The following is a 26,835-nucleotide window of genomic DNA, read 5'->3' as shown; positions in this document are numbered from 1 at the left end:
ATTCGATGTCATCTGGAATCATTTTTGCTTCTGGGGCACCAAGACTGGTAGGATCTGTGTAGACCTTCCAGGAAATCTCATACTATCTGTTTCTTTCATCGGTAGAGCAAAGAAAATGTGCTCACTGGTACCTGTGGTTGCCCCAGTAATGACTGTGAGCAAACAAGCTTGTACCTATTCCAAATAAACCCCTGTGATCATTCAAGTATGGCCTCTTACCCAGCTGCACCCCAGTGGGCAAGGTTCCAGGAAGAACGTAAAGCACCATGATGGAGTATGAGGCATCTGGGGAAATCCTGGAAGGAACGTTCTGGGCCCGCCTTAACTTACCACCTCAGACAAACCCCTTCTCTCTTCTGGCTCTCCATGTTCTCATCTGTGAACTAATGGGATCTGGGGGATCCTCTCGAAGGCTCCCCTGCACACACTGCGCGCCCTCTCTGGATCATGCATAACCCCTGCCCCTTTTCTTCTCCCACACAGGTGCCTTCCTCACCTTCCTGTTCATGGCTCCAGCTTCTGCTTGAGGAGCAGAGCTCTCCTGCTGCTTCTCTCCCTCTCCTTGGAGCAGACTTCTGCATCACATGCCAACAAAATCAAATGTGGGTTCAGAAAAGCTGCAGCCACTCTTTCTTGAGAAGAGCTTTTGGGAAATCAGGAGGACACATTAGATGGACGAGAGTGTTGGTTGGGGCCACCACTGCTGGACTCAGGAATACAGAAAGCTACCCTGGCCACTGTCCTTCCCTCACCTGGTTCCCCCCAGATTACTTCCCTATTTTACCCCAAAGTATGTCTTCCAGGTTTAATTTTTTTAAATTTATGAGTCACTAGGCATGAGCCTGAAAGGAGAGGATCAGTGAGGAGGTTGTTGGAGTCATTGAGGTGAGAGATGGGATGATTTCATAACCTCAAGGTTTCCCTTTCAGGGTTGATTGGATTTGAACTGATGGCCTTGTGCTGCTAGTCAGGCACTCTACACTTGAGTCATATCATCAGCCTTCCAACTTTTCCATTTCTATGACTCTTGACCCCTTTCAGGTGACACTATTTGAGTTGCTTAACTTCTCCTGTGCCCAAATCTTGTGCAGTAGTTCACAAGCAGTAACTTACGCCCTGGTACACAACTGCCTGATTCAAGATCGCCTAGGGTGCTTCTAAAAAACTGAAGTCTCTAAGTCTTACTTTCTAGAGATTCTGGTTCAGTCCAGTCTTTATTTTCTGAAAGATGCACGGATAATTTCAATGTATGCTCCAGATTTGGAACCATACATCTCCTTAGCTTTGAGCCATCCCTGGAGGGTACATTAAGGCTGGTGTGAAGGGTAAGAAGTAGAGTTAGAAAGTATTAAAAGTCTCAGTGACCAGATTTCACAGAAGATGTGAGTTTCTGAAGTGAGTCCTGGATTATAAATGCCATTACCTGCCCCGAATTCTCTGTATTATCCTACCTGACCTTGTTTTTGTAAACCTATGAAACCAGAAGTTGGTACTAATGATAAAAATAGTCTTTCCTGTTCTAAAGTTCTACAGTTCCAAGAGTCAGTTCAAGAAAGAGCAGACCTCTGTGATTAGATTCCACTGGAGAGATGCTTACTTCAGAACCACAGAGCACTGTGTTAGCTATTTGTTGTTACAGGACAAGTCATCTATAGGTCAAAAGGCAGCGTGATGCATCTGGATTTTTTGTTCAGAATCTCACCAGGCTAAGATCGGTGCAGTTCTCACTTGGTACTTGAAATCTTCAAGCATAATCATTACTTTCCAATTTTAAGATTGAGGCTTCTGCACCCTAATTGGCTATCAACTTCTAGGTGCCACCCTCACTTCTTGACATTTGACTTCTCCTGTGTTCAAAGCATGTTGGATCTTTCTCACAGTTTAAGTCTCTCTGATCTCTTCTCTACAAATCAGAATATTCTTCTTTTAAAGGACCCAATCTAAGTGGATCTGGCCCATTTGGATAATCTCTGTATCTTAAAGTCAACTAACTTGGGATTTTAATTGCATTTGCACCCTGAGGATTAATGTGATAAGATTAAAAAGATGTGCGTACATGTGTTTAAGGGAAAGAACAAAAAAACTAGTGAATTAAGTTAGGACAAAAGTAATTAGGAAATGTCAACTGAGGTCATGAGTTCCCAATGGGGTATTGTACTATAAATAGTCTAACAGCCTGTACTTATGTTATTGACTCTGGGCTACCATAAAAACCCAAACCATATTCTTTTCTTTAAGACAATAATGTAAGTAGCATATTATAGATTTCTGTCTACAACAGTTGAACTTTAAAAAACAGTTGGTCAATTATAGGTCTAAGCTACTGTTATACAGTACGATAGATACTAGTCAAATGTAACTCCCTAATGTAAGTTGGGAACCGAATTCTTAATTTTATTTAATTTTAATTAATTGAAACAAAAAAACTTAAGTCATCGGAGAACTTAAGTGTTTAAGTGTTTGGAATAACTTGGGCATGTATACCTTCTCAACTGTAAATTTTTCAAACACCGAATCAGTTATATAACGTTCATGAAAATTTACTGTTCGTGTTGATATGCCATATGTGTAAAATACAGAACAAATTTACAAACTTTGTACAAGATATAAAGCATTTGATAACTTTGAAGTTATCAGTTGAAATAGTACGTATTTTGGCTATGTGAATTACATAAAATATTAAAATTAATTTTACCAGTTAAAAAAAATAATAATTGCATTTGCAAAATTCCTTCATAGTAGTGCATAGAACAGTGTTTGATTCTATAATCAGAGGATAGGAATCCTGGGGGTGCAACTTTAGAATTCTGCCTACCACAAGCATTGGAGTCTGGAGGCAATGTTTATCCCTATAAAGGGAGGAAGCAACCACATATCTGCCAAGCTCTTGTCCTGTGCCAGGCACTGTGATGAGCGTGTGATGGACACGGACACCATCCCACTTCGTTCTCGGGAGTAGCCTGTGAGGTAGAGATTACCATTCTCATATTACAGACGGGAAACTTGTGACTCAGTCAAGGGAAGCTATGTTCCCAAGATTACTTACCTCGTTCATGCTGGAGCTGGGCTGCCTGGCCACATCCATCTGACCACAGTGCCTCCTCCATCCACCACTTCTTCCCCTTTTGCAGCTTAACTCAGAAGTCACATTGAGCACAGATTGGCCCTATGAAGAAGTCAGGGAATAAAGTTAGGATTCCTGAGTCCTGTTTCCATGATATTTCACTGCACCTTATTAATTTCCCCTATTGACTAAGATGCTGGAAACAGACGGATTAAGCATTAAAATATTAGGTGTCAAGAAAAGGGCTCCTTAATTTAAAGCAAGGGTCTTGGTCCTTACCTAATTCCATGCCTTGGAGTCCAAGGTACTTTGTTTTTTTTAAACAAGTCTCACTATGTAGTCCAGGTTGGCCTTGAACTTGAGATCCATCTGCCTCAGCCTCCTGAGTGTTGGAATTACAGGTATGTATCGCCATGTCCAGCTTAAGATAATTCTTTCCTCAGTTATACCAGGGCACAAATTCCTGGCGCAGATCCATCTAAATGGGCCAAGAGTGGTAAGAGAGAGATTTGACCCCTAAATACAAAAGCAAGAACTGAGACTTGAAGGAAGAGAAGAGAGCTGAGAGATTTTCAGTACTTAGCTTTGCCATGGGAGGGTGAAAGCTGAAACTCTCAGGGAATGTGAGTTTGGACATTTCTTTCTTGCAGATAAAGTAGGAGTGTGTCCCAAAGAGAGAGTAAAATGTACAGCTGAAATTCCGGGCATGTGCAAAACAGATTTCAACTGCCAGGCATACCTGAAGTGCTGCCCTTTTTCCTGTGGGAAGAAGTGCATGGATCCATACATAGGTAATGACATCCAAACCCTTTAGGTTTCCCATTTCTTGCCATGTCCAGAACTGGCTGACCAATAACACTGGACAGCAGGACAAAGAGGCCAGATTCCACTCTTTTCTCTTTCTCTAATTTAACGCTCCATCCTCATGAGTCTAGGCATCAACTAGATAATACTGATGCTCATCTTCTTTGGTCCAACCTTCAATCATTCACAAATAACTAATACTTTTTGCACGTTCACTATGTAGCAAGAAACTGTTGATGGCACTGTGACAAAATCAAACCTCAGTCAGCTTAGATGCTGAGGTCGTTCTTGGATTCTTTCAAGGAGGTTTTCTGATAACTCTAGTCAGCGTCTAATATGTCTAGGAAGTTATGTATTTTATATAGATGCATTTATTCATTTCTTCAACAGGTAATCTATTGTTGTTGCCTTTTGACTAAAGACTACAAGGACACACCTATAGTTGAATAAGTTTGTCTATTACTCATTAGAGTAAGGGATACGTTTCACCATAGACAACCAGGAGGCATCTCAGTAAGGAGCCATTCGAATCTACAATAGTATTTAAGCTTGGTTGGGCAATTTGGGGAAGGGTCTACAAAAGTGGGGGTTTGCCTCAGATGGTAGGGGCAATTCTATAGCTGGGTATGTCAGTGAATCTCATCCGTCGGAGGATCACATCCTCATTCCTAAGGATAAAGCTGTCATTAGTAGAGAAACATAAGTCACTCATGTTAGCTGGCAGAAAGAGTTTGGTATTTTGTGTTTCACAGTTACCTCACTTTATCGTGATCTTAGAGTGACTTTATTTGATGTGAATGTCCTGTGAAAATTTTTATGTCCAACAGGACCAACTTAGCTGTGTCAGATCAGTTTTAAGATACCAGGGACTGCTTTCTCTTTTCCTATACACCACCTACTTTGTTGGGCACTGTAGATATTGTTGCTGGCCATGTCTTGTCCTCTCAAAGCCCAAACCAGTGGAGAAGAAAGATCAAATCTGTTCATAATATCCTTTGCAAAAAAAAAAAAGTATGCTCAGAGTGCCGAGCATGGTGGTGCATGCCTGTAATCCCAGCACTCAGGAGGCGGAGACAGGAGGATCAGAAGTTCAAGACCAATCTAGGCTATATAATGAGCTCTAGGCTAACTTTGGCTACATAGTGAGACCCTGTCTCAAAAAACAAAAACAAAAACAAAACCCAAAAAAACAAAAACCAGGGTGCTGGAGGCATGGCTCAAGCAATAGAACACCTGCCTAGCAGGTGCAAAGCCCTGAGTTCAAACTCTAGTACCATAAAAAAACAAACCAAAGATGCTCAGAAGATCTACACAATATAAAAATATTAGTAGTAGAACTAGGACTAGAACCTGTCTTTTTGACTGTGTCTTTTTCTATGACTTGAACAATAACACCATGAATTATAGCAAAGGTCTGGAGACTAGGGACCTGACTGTCTCTTTTTATCCCTACCCCATGTTATCTCTTTGATGCCTGACTTCAGAGCCCTGCATGTTACCCTTAGACAAAGGAATCTGTCAGGAAGATTTGAGTCGCTGGTATTTTGACTTTGAACAATATCAATGCAAACCCTTTATATACGGTGGTTGCCAAGGGAATGCCAACAACTTCTTCAGCAAGGATGACTGCAGGGATGCCTGCTTGTTAATTGGTAAGACCCAAATCCCTATCAGTCTGAGGACCTTGTTCACTAGAAATAGTACAACAGTGTGGTTATAGGCTCAGCTTTAAGGCGTAACCTCCTTGGTGCAAGCTGTGGTTCTGTCATTGGCTGGTTGGGAGGTCATGGGCCAGTTGGTTGCATTTATGAGTTTCAGTTTTTGTGTTTATAAAATGGAGATAATAACAGTACTTATTTAATGGAGATGTTGTGACAAAAAGGGAGATAATGTGAGAGTTTTGCAGCAGGGAACTGAGAAGAGAAAATATAAGCAGAGAGGAAGCCAGGCCAGGGTTTGAAGTGCTCCTGGGGGCAGTCCCTGTTTTCCCCTCACCTTGGAATGCCAGCACAAGGAAATCTTGGTCTGCGATGGGGACAGGGCAAAAAGGCCTTGTCCTTCCTGCTTCAAGCCATCTCACGTTCAGGTGAGGTGAGTTTCCTAAACAGCTTCTCCTTTAACGCCTTCTTTCCCACTCCATCTTCTATTTCCTATAAGTAAATATCAACTCCTTGGCCTGACTTCTAAGGCTCTTCATTGTTTCTGAGTAATCTGAGCAATGCCCAAGTGTCTCTCGATCCCCTTTTCTGTCTTCAGAGTGATTGGGTGGCCTGCTCTTTCCAAAGATGGAAAAAGATGTGGGTTCTACACCACTGATTATTGAACCCTCTGACTGCGCCTGGCCTTCACTCAAGGGCTTAATCTTACCCTTCCAAGGCTTGCTTTTAGGTCTTCACCACCCACAACTTCTCTGTCCTTGAAGACTCCCTCACAAATGAGATAGTGTACATACTGTGTTAATAAATTTGGCCAATGGGGTCTAAGAACCAGGTCTACCTCCTTGGAGGAAGACGTTTTCTCACAGCATCAATCTATTGGGCATCAATCCAAGGACACACCCAAGAATGAAGTTTAGACAGGACAGCCCTGCAATCTCATGGAGGAAGTGTAGACACTGGATATGGAGAGTAGAGTGGAGTGAAGGTGAAGACTCTGGGCTCATTCTTCAATGTTATGGTTGTCACCAGTAATGGTGGGAGACAGTGTCCTATAGAGGTCATGTGACCTGGGTTAAAATCCTACTTTGCCTACTTGCTGCAAATTTCTTCACTTCTTTGGGTTTTAATTACATTCTCTGTAATATTGGAATAATAGCGAAGAGCTCACTGAATTGATAGGATACCATGTGATCAAAGACACAAAGACTTGACACCAGGGCTGCACAAGGAATGAGCTCACTAAATGGTAACAACTGAGATGGTGATGATGGATCTTCAAAATGCATCACTGTAAGCTGGATGTAGTGGTGCACCTCTGTAAACCCAGAGTCAGGAGGCTGAGGCAGGAGGATTGTGAGCTCAAGGCCAGTCTGGGGTACATAGTGAGACCTTGTCTCAAAAAAACAAACACAAACACAAAACAAGCAAATAAAAGCAGCTTTGTGACTGACGAGGCAGCATTGGAATTTCAAGCTAAGATTTTGTAAGGCTAAGCAATATACCTATTGCCAACACTTTACAGATGAGGAAAGAGTCAGGGAGGTAAATGCAGTTGTCTAAGGACATACAGTTGGTCAGGGAGAGAGCTGTAATTGTATTCCTTAGGCCCAATGTACCTGAATGGGTAAGGCAATCTTGTAGCTTGACTTGATGAAATTAGGACCATAAGCCTCCCTTTGTAGGAACCATGAAGCTGTGGATTAGACCTCAGTCCTCCAACCCAAGAGACAACAGGGCTTGGGCTGGTTTATGGGAGTTTTAGGTAGGGATTAAAGGACTAATTATTCCTATCTGATAGAGAAACTGAAGTCACATTGAGTGTCAAGACTAGTACTTTATGCTGGGGCTTCAGACACCTACCCTGCCATATTCCATGATACGGTGAGATGTTTTTTTCCTCCATAGCCTACTGGAGATGGACATGGTAGGGTGAACCCAGTTCAGAAAGAAATGCCAGCTTTGAAGAGAAGGAATGCGGCTTGAAGGTTGGTGGGATGGGGTGGGTTTGTAGGAACTCACATCTGTTCTCATTTTAGTCAAGAAAGGGCAGTGCCCACTCTTCCCCTACGAGGCTCGAATGGAGTGTCCAGCATCATGTAGGAATGACATGGATTGCCCTGAGCAGGAAAAATGCTGTGATTCTAGGTGTGGCTTTATATGTGCCAAGTCCTGGACAGGTGAGAACTAAGGAAATACCTCCCAAAGTCCACTGGGTTTATGTCAAGGATACCATGTCATCTCATGAAGTGGTGACATCTTTATTTTTTTTAAGACAGGGTCTGTCTATGTGGTACAGACAGGCCATGAGTTCGTGATCCTCTTGCTTCAGCCTCCTGATTATAGGTGTTTACCACCACACCCATCTGGTGTCTTGACCCTCAGATGCCTCTTGGACTGATCTGGAGGCGTGTTAGGACTCTTCTCCTTTAATACCCAACCAGTGCTCACAGGTTGAGCTCCTGACCTATGCGTACTGTTGTGTCGATCCTCAAAGGCAGTCATGCATGAGGTCTTCTCCATTTGTCCCCAGGAAAACTTATTTGTTCTGAGTCTTATTCTTCAGTGACCTGTGAAGTGACAATGTCCACGGATTCATACACACTCACACACAAACACATGAATGCACACACACATGCAATACTTAATTATTAGGTATAGTCCTAATAATTCACACCTTGTAAAAGGGGCTGGGGAAAAGAGTGGTATGAAATGCTTTTGAGGTAGACACCAACTATCCAACCTCTAAGGCTGGAGATGCAAATTCCCCCATGCAGTCCCAGGGATTGTCAGTGCTTTTAGATACACCATGGTATGCAAACACTTTTCAACTGACTTCAACTTTTCTTCTGGCTTTCTGTGAGGCTTTGGGCATCATCCTTCTCCTTAAATGGTCCTCAATTCAAGGAAGCTCTAGGTGCTCTCTAACACTCTTCTTCCATCTCTGGGATTGTATAACCCATATTCATTAATTCTGTAGAGGCAGGTGAGAATCTTTCAGATTGCATAATTCCAATATGGCAAAAATTTTTTTGGTGATCTTCAAATTGATAGAGAATTGATATTCTGCCTCCTCCATTGTGTTGTTACTGTAAATTCCCCAAATGTGTGTCAAATTATAACCAAATATCTGAAGGTCAAGTGTCTTATTTTACCCCAAAAAGTCAAAGCAGGTTTCTGCCCACATAAGCCCATGATATGTAACAAGATTGATACACCCAAATGCCTGCAGGACAACGATTGTCCACTGGAGGAGAAGTGCTGCTCGCGTTGTGGACTGAAGTGTTTTGATCCCAGAAACTGACAGTGTAAGTAGAAAACACTATCATCAAAGTAATGAATTACATGTAGCATAATAAAACCTTTCACTTTCATTTGTGTTGAATTCTTGCCAAATTATGTCACTGAAATAACAGTAGTATTGGAGCTATTGTGATTTTAAATAGAATCAGATCATCTGAAAAATGAGAATAAATTTGACTCTTCTTTTTTCCAACTTCGTGACTTTTTAAAATCTTCTATGACACAGACTGTGAAATAACATCGAAAATAAAAACAATGAAGGAGGTGTGTAACCCAGTGGCAGAGCATGCACAAGGCCCTGTGTTCAAACCCCAGAATTTAAATATAAATAGATAGATGATAGATAGATAGATAGATAGATAGATAAGGTGATGGTATCTGTCACTGAGTAGTTCCTTATTTTAAAGTCAGTATGACTTCTGATAAATAAAAAGACACATGTTGTTGGATTTGGAATAAATAGGTTTTATTACACTTAGGTGATTTTCTTTTTTAAAGCTATTTCCTATCCATTTTCAGTTACTGCAGGAAATGACTGTTGAATTTTATCAATTTTTTTTGAGACGGGGTCTTGCTGTGTTGCTTAGGCTGGTCTCAAATTTTTGACCTCGAACAATCCCTCCTTCCCAAATAGCTATGCCCAGCTTATGAAATACCCTTTAAGCATCCAGTCAGATAGTGATTTTGCTCTTCTAATTTGTTGGCATGATGACATATATTATTAAATTGTCATATGTTGAATCATTTTGCATTTTCAGAATAACCCTAATCTTGTTAATCTATTTGTATTAATACAGTGTGGTTCTTTCAGCAAATAGTTGACTCAAAAATTTTCACATCTATAGTTAAAAGAAAAATTGGTGTATGTTTTTTGTTTGTTTTGCTATCGAATCATAGTACTTTAAAAAAAAAAAACTAGTGTGGGAACCTAGTAGGAAACTTGCTTACTTTTTCTATGACCTAAAAATTTTTAGTAATATATGAATTCTCTGTTCTTTTAAGGCTACACAAAATTCCACTCCAAAAAATCTAGATTACATTCTTTCTGTAGTGATACATTTCAATAATTTTCAAATATTTTTCTTTTGTAGGAGGGGAGTGGGCAATGAAACTTCATTTATGTTAAAACCAAACCACTAGGAAAATACATCACAGCTCTGACACAGCAAACAGGCCATCTTATCACTTCAAGTAGTAAGTTGGTGAAATGACAGCACAGTCCTTATCCAAAGGATAAGGTGTGATGAGGCAGGAACCCTATGTGTTACAAAGGTCCCAAGCAAAAATGGTTTTTGTAATGGCATGGAGGACTGCTCTTCCTTTTCTCTAAAGGAGTGACAGGCCAGCCCAAATTACTTACTTTTTAACTTTCATTTGCCAGAGGGTTATCTAAATAAGGCTCTGTTAATCCAGGGGGCTATGTCAGCAATGCTGGGTTTAGGCTTTTGTTTTATTCTTTTCTATGAAAACCAGGCTTTTCCAAGTCTGGTACTTTACAACTCTCTTATGGAGCCAACAGTTATGTTTTTTTTCCTGGTGGTATGGGGTTTGAACTCAGGGCCTTGTTTATCCCCAAATACTGATATATATATCACAATCAAAACCCTTTTCCCTTCAGAGAAGAGAAGATTGTCCTGTCACTCTGCTGCAGAAAACCCCAGGGTCCGTGAAGGAAGCTCTGCTTTCCATACTCAGGGTGTGTTGACTCATATTTTTGCACTGCTCTCCAGGCTGAATGGTGCGATGTAAGAATTTCAAGAAATGCACACCCATATCTTGATGACCAGAAAAGTTTATATACAAGGAATCTTCCAAAGTTCTTATTCAAACTACTGTCCCCTCCAGCTCCACATCTTAAATCTACTTTGTGCTGTTGTATATAAAAACAAAACCAAGCAAAATAAAGACCCTCAAACATTTTTCCCATTCTAAATTAGTGATCTCCTAGATTTTGTTTTACAGTTTATAGAAAATGGTGTGGTGATACTTCTGGTAAACAAGAGATTGACAACAAATAAGAACACCTCTCCTCAAACTCCATCAGATCACAGGCAGGTGACCTGCCAACCTGTTGGTACCTTGGAGAAGTATCTTGGAGGGCTCTGGCTTGGAACAGGGAGGTCTCTCTACAGCCAGTTTGAACACTTGTCACATTAAATTAGGCTCTAAAACACATTTCTGTGCTATTTTTGACCCAAAATTAGTACATATATTCCATTTCACACAGTGTGATTGAACATCTAGGAAGAGGTTTAACTTATTTTTAAGAAAGTATAAAGGATGATGCAGCCTTAATTGGGGGCTCTGGGAACCATTTGGAGATTTGTTTGTTTGTTTATTTATTTTGTAGTGTCAGGGGTCAAACCCAGGGCCTTGCCCATTCAAGGATGTGTTCTGCCACCAAACTATATCCCTAGTCCCGGAAATATATTGACTTTGTGAATCTCCAATCACTAAAGACATCTGTCTACCTCATCCCTTTTGGACTCAGCATTCCTCTCTGCCTTCAGGTCCACAATAAAATATTATATCCACACCAATACCAAAAGATTCCCCAGAGGCCTCTGGCTAGAACTTATATGCTCAGCAACCTCCTAACCTTATCGCTGACAGTTGCTGGATGACATTTAGTCAGCATCCTCACTTCTCTGGGCCTTAAATCCCTATCTATAAGATAAAGTGATGGAACTTGTTTTCCCTTAGAGCCCTGCCACCTAGATGTTCCAAGGTTTTGTTCCCTCTTAGCTGAGTTTGGGAGAAAACAGAAGTAGAATGAGAGGGACAGCACTGATTATGGCATCTTGAGTGTTCATTAGAAATTCTGTTCCTAGTCTCTTTGATGAATCTTCCTTAAATGAGGCTGCAAAGTTTGTTGGATGGGATTCCCACGGAAACTCTGCCTGTGATCCCAAATTTTGTGGCCACATAGTTGCTCACTAATGAGAAAACTGGCTTTGCCTGGCTTCTACCTATCATTTAGGAGAATTTGGAGAACAACAATTGGCACAATAGAGCAACACTTAATCAGGAAAGAAAGGGGGAGCCCTATAGATAACATTTACTCTGAAGAATATCTCTCCCCTTACCAGAACTGATTTAGTTGATGGTACTGGAGATTTGCAGCTGTGGGAAAGATCTCCAGTACCCTCTTTCCATTAGCCATATTGGAATCTGGAAGTTTGAATCTGGTATGCTATTGAACTTGATTCAGTTGTCTCTCAGGCAGGTCTCTCAGTTTCATGGTTTCTTCTCAGACAAGGAGTTTGCATCAGATGACAGACTCCCTATAATCGTCAACAATTTCTCCTGCTCTCAAAGTGCCACCACTGTGACAAACTCTTTTGGAAGACTTATCAGTTTCATTCCTCCCTAACATCTTACTCGTGGCAACATATACTTTTTGGCCTTAATCAAAGAATGAGTGACTCAAAGAGAAGATAAAAGGAAGAATAGTGGGAAGAAACTGTGGGTGAGAGAGAAAGGAACACAGAGACCATGGGAGACCCACAGATAAAGAGAAAAATAAAGATAGACACAGAGAGGCACAAAGAGATACCAAGAGATCAACAGAGACATTGTCAGAGCAGATGGAGGGGTGTGCTAGTCGGCGTGTGCGTGAAATGGGAGATGAATAAGAAGAACATTCCACAATTCTCTTAAGTGATTAAGACAAGACCCGACAGGGTGGCTTCACTTCTAAGGTGTCCTGGAAAGTATCCCCTCATTGATCCAAGGCCCTCCTCAGTGCAGCCCATGTCTCCAATAAGAGACCCTTCCCCAAAGCTGTGGGCTGGAGATGCCATTAGTCCTCATTTGTGACTTCAGGAACTTGGTGTTCCCAGCAAGAAAGGGGGTGGCTGGCTTTTCTCCAGTTCTCATGTCCAAGACACTGGCTGCTGGAAGAATAGGTTGAGCACAGCAGGCAGTCATTTCAATGTTCTGGAACCGCCAGCCAGCCGGGCCCCTCTTCAGAATGGAGTCTTCTGGACTTCTGAGCATCCTCCTGCTACTCATCCTCATTGTGAATATCCAGGGACCTCGCCTAAGTGATTGGCTCTTTCCCAGTAAGTAGTAAGCCTCACCCTTGTCCTGGAGAAAGGGAAGTTTTCTGAGAGGAAGAGACAAGGATTCCTCAGATCTGGGTTCGTTCCTCCATCTTAGTCTTGACTGTGGGTTGGGTGAGGAGGGGGATATTGAAGATACTCTGGGAAATATTTTCTGGGAATGCAGGTTTCTAGGTCTGTGCAATCTCTACTTTTAGTCTCTCAGAAGTAGAGGCTATTTCTTTGGGAAGTGGGGGACAGACATGGACCTAGCATTTATGGGGGGTATAGGATCCCTTTCTCAGGACCTTGTCTTTATTTTTTCTGATTCTTTCAAGTGTAGTCCTATAAAGTGTCTTGGCATTCAGGTCAAGTGTTCTTGACTTTGGGATAAAAGATAGTTTCTAGAAGTTCCTTTAAATATAAGACAATGAAGCTTCATGACTATGTAGTAATAATGATAATTGTTAGAATTTTCTGAACACTCACAAAGTAGGGATTTCTGAATAGAGATTTTGAATAATAATAATAATAAGAAGAAGAAAGACTTGAATCAGTCTGGTAGCCATGTAACCTTGGGCAAGTCACTGAATCCAATGTGCTTCGATTTCATCATCTGTAAAACAGAGACATTAGCAGAACTTACTTCATAGGACTGCTGTGGGGATTACACAAGGTGATGTATTTAAAATGCTTAGAAGAAAGCTGGGCACAGTGGCCCACACTGTAATCCTAGATACATGGGAAGCAGAGATTGAGAGGATTGTGGTTCAAGGCCAGCCTGGGCAAAAAGTTTGTAAGACCCCATCTCAACCAACAAGCTGGGCATGATGGTGCATGTCTGTAACTCTAATTATACAGGAGCCACAGGTAGGAGGATCATAGTCTGAGCCTGGCCCCAGGCAAAAATGCAAGACACTATCCAAAAAATAACTAAAGCATAAAAGGGGCAAGGCTCAAATGGTAGAGAACCTGCCTAGCAAGTGCAAGGCCTTGAGTTCAAAACTCCAGTACTGCCAAAATATAAAATAAAATGCTTTGAAGGGTGTGTGGCTGATGGTAAATACTTAACAAACATTAGGTCATATAACTGTACTTCAATGATTATGATTAAAGTTTTACACTCTGGCTCATTTCCTCTTCACAACTCTGTAAGGCCAAGCTGATGTTACAAATGAAGAAAGGAAGTTTCAGGGAGGGTAAGTGCAGACAGACCAGTGTTAGAATTCAAAAGCCAAGCCGATTCTGGGGTGACACGAATCACTGTACAATGTCACCTCCCAGAGGAACTCGCAAGCAACGACTCCAGCAAAGTGGGAATGACCAGATCAGCCTAAAGCCATGGCTCTCAATGGGGGCATTTTTGTCCCCAGGAACATTTGCAATGTCTGGAGAGAAGTTTTGACTGCTACAATGCGGGTCTAATGCAAAAGCTACTGGCATCTGGTGGGTAGAGACCAAGGAGGCTGCTAAAGGTGCTACAGTACACAGGGTCGCCCCCACTCCCCACAATGTTTATCCAGGACAAATGTCCTCAGTGGTTAAGAAATTCTGCTTCACCTGCACATCCATGTTTATTGCGGCACTATTCACAATAGCCAAGTTATGGAAACAGCCAAGATGTCCCACCACTGACGAATGGATTAAGAAAATGTGGTATCTATACACAATGGAATTTTATGCAGCCATGAAGAAGAACGAAATGTTATCATTCGCTGGTAAATGGATGGAATTGGAGAACATCATTCTGAGTGAGGTTAGCCTGGCTCAAAAAACCAAAAATCATATGTTCTCCCTCATGTGTGGACATTAGATCAAGGGCAAACACAACAAGGGGATTGGACTTTGAGCACATGATAAAAGCGAGAGCACACAAGGGAGGGGTGAGGATAGGTAAGACACCTAAAAAACTAGCTAGCATTTGTTGCCCTTAATGCAGAGAAACTAAAGCAGATACCTTAAAGCAACTGAGGCCAATAGGAAAAGGGGAACAGGTACTAGAGAAAAGGTGAGATCAAAAAGAATTAACCTAGAAGGTAACACCCACGCACAGGAAATCAATGTGAGTCAATGCCCTGTATAGCTATCCTTATCTCAACCAGCAAAACCCCTTGTTCCTTCCTATTATTGCTTATACTCTCTCTACAACAAAATTAGAGATAAGGGCAAAATAGTTTCTGCTGGGTATTGAGGGGGGGAGCGGGAGGGGGTGGAGTGGGTGGTAAGGGAGGGGGTGGGGGCAGGGGGGAGAAATGACCCAAGCCTTGTATGCACATATGAATAATAAAAGAAAAATGAAAAAAAAAAAAAGAAATTCTGCTTCAAAGGGGCTGGGGCTGGGAGTGTGACTGGGGACCAAGGTGACAAGGTAGACTGAAGGGTGGCCAGCAGGGGTAGTGTGATCAGCGCTGGGAACTGCTCCAGGCCCCCCGAGGGAAAGGATTCTTAGGAATGAGCAAAGTGAACGCAAACTTCCCTGACTCCCCAGAACTGTGTCTGGAGAAGGGTTCCCTTCAAGGCTCAAGGTTGTAAGACTGCTCCTTCCCTAGGGAAATGCCCCAGAGTCAGAGAACGCTGTGAATTCAAGGAAAGGGACCTGTGTACGAAGGACAGACAGTGCCGGGACAAGGAGAAGTGTTGCAACTTCAGCTGTGGAAAAAAATGTTTAGACCTCCAACAAGGTAAGGTTCAGAGCCCCTGAATAACTAAAAAAATTATTTTTCCTAGCTTTGGCTCTTAAGCCACTGCCTTTCAGCCTATACAATCCAACTTTGCACCAGGAAATGTTCCTAGCACCCAAAACTAGAGAGGTTTTTCCTTGATGCTGCAAACTTAACTCTATGCCCATTTCCTGAGGCTCCAAAAGGCTATCGATATTTACTGAGTGCTTCTGAGACCCATTGCATAGTCCATTTTGCATCACTGTTATAAAATGAGGCAGGACAGTTACAATGAAAAGAAGTTTATTTATTCATTCATTTATTTTAGAAACTCCCTTATTTTTTATATTACAAAATAGTGAATGTCATGATGACATTTCCAAATGTATTAAATGTGCTTTGATCCTGTTCATACCATTGCCGCCCGTGGTCCCCTGCCCTGTATCCTTTTCCCTCCAAAAAGTCCCCAATAGGGTCATGTCTTTTTGTTTGTTGGTGTTTATGGATCTAGGTTCTGCACATGAGAGAAAAGATGTGATGTTTGTCTTTCTGCATCTGGCTTATGATGATCTCCTGTTCCATCCATGTTCCTGCAGATGACTAATTTCATTTTTCTTTCTGGCTGACTAATGCTCCATTGTGTATATACACCACATTTTCCTGATCCATTCATCTGCTCAGGAACACCTCAGCGGGTTCCATAACTTGGCTATTTCGAATTGTACCACAATAAATGTGGGTGTGCAGGGATTTCTTTTTTATGTGACTTACATTCATTCTGGTATGTACCCAGGAGTAGAATAGCAGCACTATATATGGTAATTCAATTTTTAGTTTTTTGGGGAACCTCCACTGATTTCTGTAGCTACTGCACTAATTTATATCCTTGCCAACAGTGTATAAGTGTTCCTTTCCCCCCACATCGTTGTCAGCATTTGTTGCTGTTTGTTTTCTTGATAATAGCCATTCTGAATGGGTTGAGACAGAAGCTCAGTTTGTTTTGATTTGCATTTCCTTTATGGCTAACATTTCTTCATACATTTGTTGGCAATTTGGATTTCTTCTTTTGAAAATTGTTTGATTCCTTTGCCCATTGATGAATTGGATTATTTATTCTTTTGGTGTTTAACTTGGGGGCTGAAAAGAGGTTTATTTAGCTCACAGTTTTGGTGGCTGGGTAAAATAGCATGATTAGGTGCTGGCAAGGATCCAAGGCAAATGGTGAGGCACATGTGGGAGGAGGGAGAGAGCCAAGAGAGAGGCTGGGGACCTATGATCCCTTCTGAGGGCACATCCCCAACTGACATAAGGACCTGCCTCTTACCTCTTAAGGGTGTTGCTACTCTGGGGACCAAGACACCAATCCACGAACCTTGGAGAGGGCACACTTAAGCCACATCCAAACCATAGCACCCATAACTTGATTTGACTTGCTCACCGTGGTGAGGGACACTGGGAAGGGCTTCCCTGGGAAAGCAAAGCTGGAGGGGGTCAGAATGGAGGGTAATGTGAGGGGAAGGAAGATGGAAGGGCTCACCAGGCACAGGCACAGAGGCTCAGGGGTGGGTCCAGGGAGCCCAGATTGCAGAGTGGGCATGAGTGTGGTCAGGGAAGATCCCTGGTGGGTAAGGATCAAACAGTTCAGGCCTGGGTCAGACAAGAAAGTCTCATCTCAATCTCTTAAAAACTATGGAAATCCATTGAGGTCTGGCAGTGACACAACCAGGATTCTACTTTGCCTCCAATGCGCGAGAGGGAAATAGAAGGAACAGAGTATCTTAAAGGACTTCAGGATGAAAGGACAGGTAGCTTCAACTAGAGATGTAGCTGAGGGATGGGCAAGAATGGGATAGTTTGAAAGGTATTTAGGGAGTACCTAGGACTTTACAATGGAGGAGAGTAGGCAGGCAAGAGGGTGACAGCCATTCATTCATATGTCCGCACAAGAGGAATTCTAAACTCAGTTGTCCTGAGTTCAAATTTGAGTTCCAGTTTTACCAGTGTTTTTTTTTTTTTTTTAACCAGTGTTTTTAAAACTCTTGAGCAGATTAACAACTTGCATGCAGCTGGTCTCCTGCAGCGTGACAGGGAAAAGGAGTCTGCTTCACTTTCAGTCATGGTGAAGAACAGTAACACTGTTTTGTATCTGGTGAACATTCTGAGTTTTCAACTCTGGGATCTCTCTGCAGATATATGCAAGCTACCAAAAGAAACTGGTCCCTGCATGGCTTTTTTTCGTCGTTGGTGGTATAGCAAGGAAAACAATACTTGCTACACCTTCATCTATGGTGGCTGCCAGGGAAACAATAACAACTTCCAAACCAAAACCATCTGCCAGAATGCCTGCCGAAAAAGACGTGAGTCTTGGGCCCCAGTCTCCCATTCTCACCAGAGTTCATCTAGGTGTTAGCTGGCTCAATCCAAGACAGCTTGGCTCACCTGGTACAAGCAGAACAAGCTGCAATCAGGAGGCAAAACTGCACCTTGCAGAGGGGAGCCTGTCTTTTTTGGGAACCGAGGATGGGAAGGGACATAGAGGTGAATCAAATCTAGAAACAATGAGGGGACTTGGGAGGGGTCAAAGGAGGAAGCAGATGTGGTGAGATCTCAGAGACCAATTGCAGAAGGATCACAGAATGTGCAGCCTAGCACTGGACACCTTGATCAGCCAATAATCCCCAGCCATCAATGTCCTCCCGGATCTCTTTGCCAATATCCAATTTCATTCATTTATTTTTCTGTTTAAACAGAGGTTCAAGCTCCACAGGTAAGCTCAGCCCAGGATGCTCAGCCACATTTATACCTTCATTCTCAACAGGCTCCTTTTCCTGAAGGATGAGGGATACACTAGAATTACTGTCAAGCTTGGCTCCTGTTCCCAGCTCTGTGTACCTGCCGGATGTTCCAGGTTGGCTTCCATTGTTGCACTGTCAGCACTCCAAGACCTTGTCTCTTCCCAGAAGTGCACTCCTCCTCTTCCTCCATCTCTACCTCCTTCCATGACTAATACCTTCCATTTGGATCCCATCCATATCTGTGCCTCACCCCTTCACCTCCAACATCCAAAGCTCCCTGTTTATCCCTGTGTAGCTCCTAGCTTTTTCAATAAAGTACTTGACTTACCTGTATCTCTGAGTCTGTGTAATTCATAACTGTTTGGCATTTTATACTTTGCAGAGAATCAGGCATCATTGAAACTTCTCGTGACATCACTCAAGGGAGTGAAGACATCAGAACTTTCAGAGTTGAGAGCTACAGGTGTATTGTTAACCTCCTCTGTTTCTTCAAAAGGTAGTAAAGGTCTTAAAGCAAGAACCCATGTATGTTGCCTTAGTGTGGATGCCTCAGAAACTGGCGACGGGCATGAGTAAAAGTAGTTTGCTTACATGGGAGATCTCCAAGAAGTATGAAATGGGGAGTGGGATAAGTGATTCAGGGAAAGAAGAGTCCAGCTACTTTGCAAGCAGAGCTCCATTTTGAGATCAGCCTGTGTAAAAAATTAGTAATATCTCATCTCAATCAATAGCTGGTATAGTGAAGTGCCCCCTGTGATCCCAGCTACACAGGAGGCTGTAGGTAGAAGGATCGTGGCCCCAGGCAAAAATATAAGACCCAACCTGAAAAATAATTGCAGCAAAAAACGACTGGGGCAAGGCTCAAGTGTAGCATGTGTCTAACAAGTTCAAATCTCAGTACTACCAAAAAACAAAAAAAGAAAGAAAAGAAAAAAAAAAGAAGAAAGGAGAGGAGCGGAGTCAATGATGAGCCATGGAAAACACGTCTTCAAATTTTCTTCATTGTCTCCCTTGCTGGGGATGTTGAGGTATCGATCCAGTGATTCCCATCCTCCACCAAAAGCCTGGGCCATAAATCCCCCACTCTTTCTGACTGTTCCATGAACAAGCTGAGCAAGCCCCTGGGAAGTCAGAAAAAACCCACAGCCGGGAGCTAGGGACTCTGTTCGCATGGGAGGCTGTGCATGTGCGCTGGATGTTATTCCTCCATAAATAGAAACAATGCAGCGATACAAGCTATTCTGTGAATGAAGCTCAAAAATGGACACTGTGTGATTCCATTCATATGAAACACGGAATAGGTGAATCTATAGTCACAGAAAGTGGATTAGTAGTTGTCAGGGGTTGGAGTGGCTTAAGGATGGCCAGGCTGTGACTGCTAATGGGTGTTGGGCTTTCATTTGGAGTAATAAAAATGTTTTATAACTAATAGAGATATAATTGTACAGCCCTGTGAATGTCCTAAAAAATCACTGAATTATTTACCTTAAAATGTTGATTTTTTTGTTTGTTTTTTAAGGCAAGGTCTTGTTCTGTAGTGCAGGCTGACCTTGAACTCATATCTGCTGCAGACTCCTGCGTGCTGGGAATACAGGCTCATACAACCAAGTCCTGAAAAATGGTTGATTCTGTATGATGTAAATTCTACCTCCATTTTAAACAATGGATTCAGGATAAAATGTGTCCTGGAACTGTTTCTTGAAACAGTTACAGTGAAATCAGAGGTGAGCCAAGTTCACTGGGGTGGGTGTGACATGCAATCCCTACTACAGTCTACCCTTGCATTGCTCAGAATCCCACATGTGTCTTCTCTCTCTCTCTCCACTTTCCCTCTCTCTCTTTTTTCTCTCTCCCTCTGACTGGGATTTGAACTCAGGGTTTTGCTCTTGCAAAGAGGGTGCTCTACGACTTGAGCCACATCTCCAGGCTATTTTGCCCTTGTTATTTTGAAGATGGGTCTCTCAAACTATTTGCCCTATCTGGCCTCAAACTTTGATCCTCCCGATCTCAGTCTCCCAGGTAGCTAGGATTACATATGTGAGCCACCAGCACTCAGCTCTACTCTTACCCACAGGTCAAGAATTAGTCTGTGGAACAATTCAGGAACAATTGGTGGAACATTCTACAGGCCCCACAGCTACAGCTGGTTCTGAAGCCATAGGAAACTGTACTATTTCTCTCCTACATTGCCTGTGCTAAATTGTGCCTGACGATAGAAGCTCTCTTTCAGCTCCAGTATTATTTCCTGCTTCAAAAGACCATGACCTGGTCAGGCACTATGAAGACTGATTTCAACCTGGGATCAATCCGTTTCCTCCTCACACCCTACTCCTGACAATTTCTTTACTCTCTGACAGTGAGTAAAGAAAAAGGGTGGATCAAAGAAAATAGACTAGGAAAGAAGGGAAGAAAGAGGGAGAGAGGAGAGAGAACGAGCACTGGTCAAAGACATAAAGAAGCACAGAAAAGAGAAAAACAAAGAGTGGGAAAAATGAAACAGATAAGTAGACATGCCTGAAGAAGAAGGAAATCAGAAAGGTGAAAACTAGGATACTTTTGATCTCCAAACTGCCCTTGGGAAAAGGAAGGTGGTGAAGCATCCCTTCTGCAGATGGGTCTTGAACACCCAAGCCAAGTGCACCCTTCTCCCTGGTAAACCAGAGCCTCAGATAAGGAGCAGCCTGTTGAGAGTCCCATCCTCCAGGGTCAGCAGTGGAGGTTCCAGATAGTCCTACTGATGACCTTGGGGACTTGGTGCTCAGCAAAGGGTGTGGCTGGCTTGTGTTCAAAGTCATCTCCTGGAGTTGGACCAGGGCAGCCACAGTGCAGATGCAAGAGCTGCTGAGCAGCTACTCATGGTTTTAATGCCACCAATCAGGCATTCCTAAAATGGGATTCTTGGGACTTCTGCCATTCCTGGTATTATTTATCCTCCTGGGGATGTCAAGGAACCTGGTCTGATGGAAGGCTTCTTTTTTAGTAAGTACTGGAAACACAGTCCTTGCCATGGAGTGAGGGAACTCGATGGGGAGGAAGGAACAAAGAACAGATTCTCACCTTGGCCAGGACCCTGGGTGGGAGAGAGGGGGCATTTGGAATCATTATTTCAGCCCGCTTTCCTCCTGGAAAGATGTCCTCGTGAATGCAGGGACCTAAGTCTATGGCAATGAAGTGCCCACTGTTTTTCCAAGGAGTCTCCCTGGAGGTGCCTGGCCCTAGAGCTCATGAAACAGGCTTTGGCAACTGGCTAGCCCAAAGGACTTTCCCTGAAGGACAGGCCTCTCCCCAGCACCTCCCACATGAGCTCCCAAATCCTCCCAGTGAAGGTCCCAAAGCATTCCTCACACCCACAGAAGATCCTTGCCTTTGGGGTAAAGAATAGTCTCCAAAAGACTCTTGGAATACTGAAATATGAAGACTCCACAACTAGTAGCTAAAATATACTGAGCACTTAAAAAGTAGTGGTTGAAAAAAATCAATAAAGAAATCCAAGATCTAAAATATGCAATAGATCAAATGGACCTAGTAGATGTTTACAGAACATTTCATCCAACCTCTATACAATATACATTCTTCTCAGCAGCCCATGGAACCTTCTCCAAAATAGATCCTATCCTAGGGCACAAAGCAAGTCTCAGCAAATATAAGAAAATAGAAATTATACCGTGCATACTATCTGATCACAATGCAGTAAAAGTAGAACTCAACAACAAAAGTAAAGACAAAAAACATGCAAACAGCTGGAAACTAAATAACTCATTACTTAATGAAGAATGGATCATCGATGAAATAAAAGAGGAAATTAAAAAGTTCCTGGAAGTCAATGAAAATGAAAACACAACCTACCGGAACCTATGGGACACAGCTAAGGCAGTCCTGAGAGGAAAGTTTATAGCCATGAGTGCATATATTAAAAAGACTGAAAGATCCCAAATCAATGACCTAATGATACATCTCAAACTCCTAGAAAAACAAGAACAAGCAAATCCCAAAACAAATAGAAGGAGAGAAATAATAAAAATAAGAGCTGAAATCAACAAAATAGAAACCAAAAAAACCATACAAAGAATTAATGAAACAAAAAGTTGGTTCTTTGAAAAAATAAACAAGATCGATAGACCCCTAGCAAACCTGACTAAAATAAGGACAGAAAAAACCCAAATTAGTAGAATCAGGAATGCAAAAGGGGAGATAACAACAAACACCATGGAAGTCCAGGAAATCATCAGAGACTACTTTGAGAACCTATATTCAAATAAACTTGAAAATTTTAAAGAAATGGACAGATTTCTAGATACATATGATCATCCAAAACTGAACCAAGAGGAAATTAATCACCTGAATAGATCTATAACACAAAATGAAATTGAAGCAGCAATCAAGAGTCTCCCCAAAAAGAAAAGTCCAGGACCTGATGGATTCTCTGCTGAATTCTATCAGACCTTTAAAGAAGAACTGATACCAACCCTCCTTAAACTGTTCCACAAAATAGAAAGGGAAGGAAAACTGCCAAACACATTTTATGAAGCCAGTATTACACTTATCCCAAAACCAGGCAAAGACACCTCCAAAAAGGAGAACTATAGGCCAATCTCCTTAATGAACATTGACGCAAAAATCCTCAACAAAATAATGGCAAACCAAATTCAACAACACATCAAAAAGATCATTCACCACGACCAAGTAGGCTTCATCCCAGGGTTGCAGGGGTGGTTCAACATACGAAAATCAATAAACGTAATAAACCACATTAACAGAAGCAAAGACAAAAACCACTTGATCATCTCAATAGATGCAGAAAAAGCCTTTGATAAGATCCAACATCATTTCATGATAAAAGCTCTAAGAAAACTAGGAATAGAAGGAAAGTACCTCAACATTATAAAAGCTATATATGACAAACCTACAGCCAGCATTATACTTAATGGAGAAAAACTGAAACCATTCCCTCTAAAATCAGGAACCAGACAAGGATGCCCACTATCTCCACTCCTATTCAACATAGTACTGGAATTCCTAGCCAGAGCAATTAGGCAAGAAGAAGGAATAAAAGGAATACAAATAGGTAAAGAAACTGTCAAAATATCCCTATTTGCAGACGACATGATCCTATACCTTAAAGACCCAAAAAACTCTACTCAGAAGCTTCTAGACATCATCAATAGCTATAGCAAGGTAGTAGGATATAAAATCAACATAGAAAAATCATTAGCATTTCTATACACTAATAATGAGCAAACTGAAAAAGAATGTATGAAAACAATTCCATTTACAATAGCCCCCCAAAAAATCAAATACCTAGGTGTAAACCTAACAAAGGATGTGAAAGACCTCTACAAGGAAAACTATACACTTCTGAAGAAAGAGATTGAGGAAGACTATAGAAAGTGGAGAGATCTCCCATGCTCATGGATTGGTAGAATCAACATAGTAAAAATGTCGATACTCCCAAAAGTAATCTACATGTTTAATGCAATTCCCATCAAAATTCCAATGACATTCATTAAAGAGATTGAAAAATCTACTGTTAAATTTATATGGAAACACAAGAGGCCACGAATAGCCAAGGCAATACTCAGTCAAAAGAACAATGCAGGAGGTATCACAATACCTGACTTCAAACTATATTACAAAGCAACAATAATAAAAACAGCATGGTACTGGCACAAAAACAGACATGAAGACCAGTGGAACAGAACAGAGGACCCAGCTATGAAGCCACACAACTATAACCAACTTGTCTTTGACAAAGGAGCTAAAAATATACGATGGAGAAATAGCAGCCTCTTTAACAAAAACTGCTGGGAAAACTGGTTAGCAGTCTGCAAAAAACTGAAACTAGATCCATGTATATCACCCTGTACCAAGATTAACTCAAAATGGATCAAGGATCTTAATATCAGATCCCAAACTCTAAAGTTGATACAGGAAAGAGTAGGCAATACTCTGGAGTTAGTAGGTATAGGTAAGAACTTTCTCAATGAAACCCCAGCAGCACAGCAACTAAGAGATAGCATAGATAAATGGGACCTCATAAAGCTAAAAAGCTTCTGTTCATCAAAAGAAATGGTCTCTAAACTGAAGAGAACACCCACAGAGTGGGAGAAAATATTTGCCAACTATACATCAGACAAAGGACTGATAACCAGAATATATAGGGAACTTAAAAAACTAAATTCTCCCAAAACTAATGAACCAATAAAGAAATGGGCAAGTGAACTAAACAGAACTTTCTCAAAAGAAGAAATTCAAATGGCCAAAAAACACATGAAAAAATGCTCACCATCTCTAGCAATAAAGGAAATGCAAATTAAAACCACACTAAGATTCCACCTCACCCCTGTTAGAATAGCCATCATCAGCAACACCACCAACAACAGGTGTTGGCGAGGATGCAGAGAAAAAGGAACCCTCTTACACTGTTGGTGGGAATGTAGACTAGTACAACCACTCTGGAAAAAAATTTGGAGGCTACTTAAAAAGCTGGACATCAATCTACCATTTGATCCAGCAATACCACTCTTGGGGACATACCCAAAAGACTGTTACTCCAGAGGCACCTGCACACCCATGTTTATTGTGGCACTATTCACAATAGCCAAGTTATGGAAACAGCCAAGATGCCCCACCACTGACGAATGGATAAAGAAAATGTGGTATTTATACACAATGGAATTTTATGCAGCCATGAAGAAGAACGAAATGTTATCATTCGCTGGTAAATGGATGGAATTGGAGAACATCATTCTGAGTGAGGTTATCCTGGCCCAAAAGACCAAAAATCATATGTTCTCCCTCATATGTGGACATTAGATCAAGGGCAAACACAACAAGGGGATTGGACTTTGAGCACATGATAAAAGCGAGAGCACACAAGGGAGGGGTGAGGATAGGTAAGACACCTAAAAAATTAGCTAGCATTTGTTGCCCTTAACTCAGAGAAACTAAAGCAGATACCTTAAAAGCAACTGAGGCCAATAGGAAAAGGGGACCAGGAACTAGAGAAAAGGTTAGATCAAAAAGAATTAACCTAGAAGGTAACACACGCACAGGAAATCAACGTGAGTCAATGCCCTGTATAGCTATCCTTATCTTAACTAGCAAAAACACTTGTTCCTTCCTATTATTGCTTGTACTCTCTCTTCAACAAAATTAGAAATAAGGGCAAAATAGTGTCTGCCTGGTAGCGAGGGGGAGGGGAGGAGAGGGAGAGGGCAGGGAGGTAAGGGAGGGGGCGGGGGAAAGGGGGGAGAAATGACCCAAACATTGTATGCACATATGAATAAAATAAAAATTAAAAAAAAAGGTAGTGGTTGAAAGTGAAGGTTTGGGAGTCATAATTCCCAGGTTCAAATCCAGACTTCAAACTTAATAACTGTATGCCCCTACACAAGTTCATATAACCTGTCTGCACATAAATTCCTCTGTTTATTAGATGTGAATACTAATAGGATTTACCCTTAGCTCTGTAATGAAGATTAAGAAGAAAAAACCAAGTGCATAGTGAGTAATTCATCAATATTAGTCATTATTATTTTGCCCCAGGCAGCTTGACATGGCTCTTTAAACTTTGTCCCATTAGCCTTCAAAATGACCTTGTAAGCAAATGAAATGAAGGTCCAGAGAGGGTTCCTGTCATACCTAGAGTTGCACAGAATTTTAAAGCCCAGAAATGGAGATTTCAATCACCAAGTGACCAGGATAGTCCTCTATGAGCATGTCCTTCACCCAGGAGCCTTAGGGTGGTGGGATAGGGGTAGGAGGGGATTAGGGCTGGAGATGTGGCTAGTGTTGTGAGAATCCCAAGCCCCGAGGGTTAACTACATTCTGGGGACAGGTGAGGGGTAAAGAAGCTTCCCTAACTGTATAGCAGTATCTTGGGACTGGGAAGGGAGAGTAACAGCCCCTTCAGGGCCTTAAGGCATGTGAAGTCAAAGAAAGGAACCAATGTATGAGGCACAGACATTGCTCATATCACATGAAGTGTTACCTGTTCAGCTGTGGAAAGAGATGCTTAGACCTCAGGAAAGGAACCTCACCGATCCCTCAACCACCTGACGCTCTCTGCTCCTTCCTCCTGCACTGACCTTGTCCCCAGCCCCTCTCCTGGGTCACTGAGGGATGCAGTCTGACCAAGAGTCTCAATGCATCTTCTTGATGCATCCTGTCACTGCTGGACATAGGAAACCTGATTGTATTTCATTTTTGAACATTCTGGGTATGGGATGGGAGCAACACAACTTTTCCTTTCTGGGTCTCAGTTCCCCTACCATAAGGTTGGTGTGGGTACTGGATCATATGGATATAGTCTCTTGGGTACTTTTTGGTGATCTGAGATGCCAAGTAGCCACCTATGTTCTGTCCAATGCCAACAGGGTGTTGGGTTATAGAAAACTGTAAGAGACAGAGACATGGTTGGTGGTATTTCCCGACATTTTTTCTCCAGGCTTCTCTGAATACATAAATCCAGAATGCTTTCTCTGACTACCTCTTACCTCCTACACTTTTTCC

General features: G+C 41.9%; 2 protein-coding genes across 2 annotated transcripts; both read left to right on the top strand.

Annotated features, from left to right (window-relative positions):
- The first annotated feature begins 266 nt into the window (after positions 1 to 266).
- Positions 267 to 8,827, top strand: Wfdc8 (WAP four-disulfide core domain 8). Its single transcript, XM_020168010.1, has 6 exons — positions 267 to 274; positions 484 to 602; positions 3,715 to 3,855; positions 5,353 to 5,520; positions 7,563 to 7,703; positions 8,688 to 8,827. The coding sequence occupies exons 1-6, from the start codon at positions 267 to 269 to the stop codon at positions 8,825 to 8,827; spliced, it is 717 nt and encodes a 238-aa protein (XP_020023599.1).
- Positions 8,828 to 12,799: 3,972 nt separating this feature from the next.
- Positions 12,800 to 26,410, top strand: LOC109689251 (eppin). The gene is made up of 5 exons (XM_020168009.1): positions 12,800 to 12,890; positions 15,419 to 15,550; positions 17,719 to 17,886; positions 26,041 to 26,069; positions 26,246 to 26,410. The coding sequence occupies exons 1-5, from the start codon at positions 12,800 to 12,802 to the stop codon at positions 26,408 to 26,410; spliced, it is 585 nt and encodes a 194-aa protein (XP_020023598.1).
- The last annotated feature ends 425 nt before the right edge of the window (positions 26,411 to 26,835 follow it).

Source organism: Castor canadensis, chromosome 5 (assembly GCF_047511655.1).
Source record: "Castor canadensis chromosome 5, mCasCan1.hap1v2, whole genome shotgun sequence".
Lineage (NCBI taxonomy): Eukaryota > Metazoa > Chordata > Mammalia > Rodentia > Castoridae > Castor > Castor canadensis.
The sequence above is the reverse complement of the archived record's forward strand: the minus strand, read 5'-3'. Positions and strand labels throughout refer to the sequence as shown.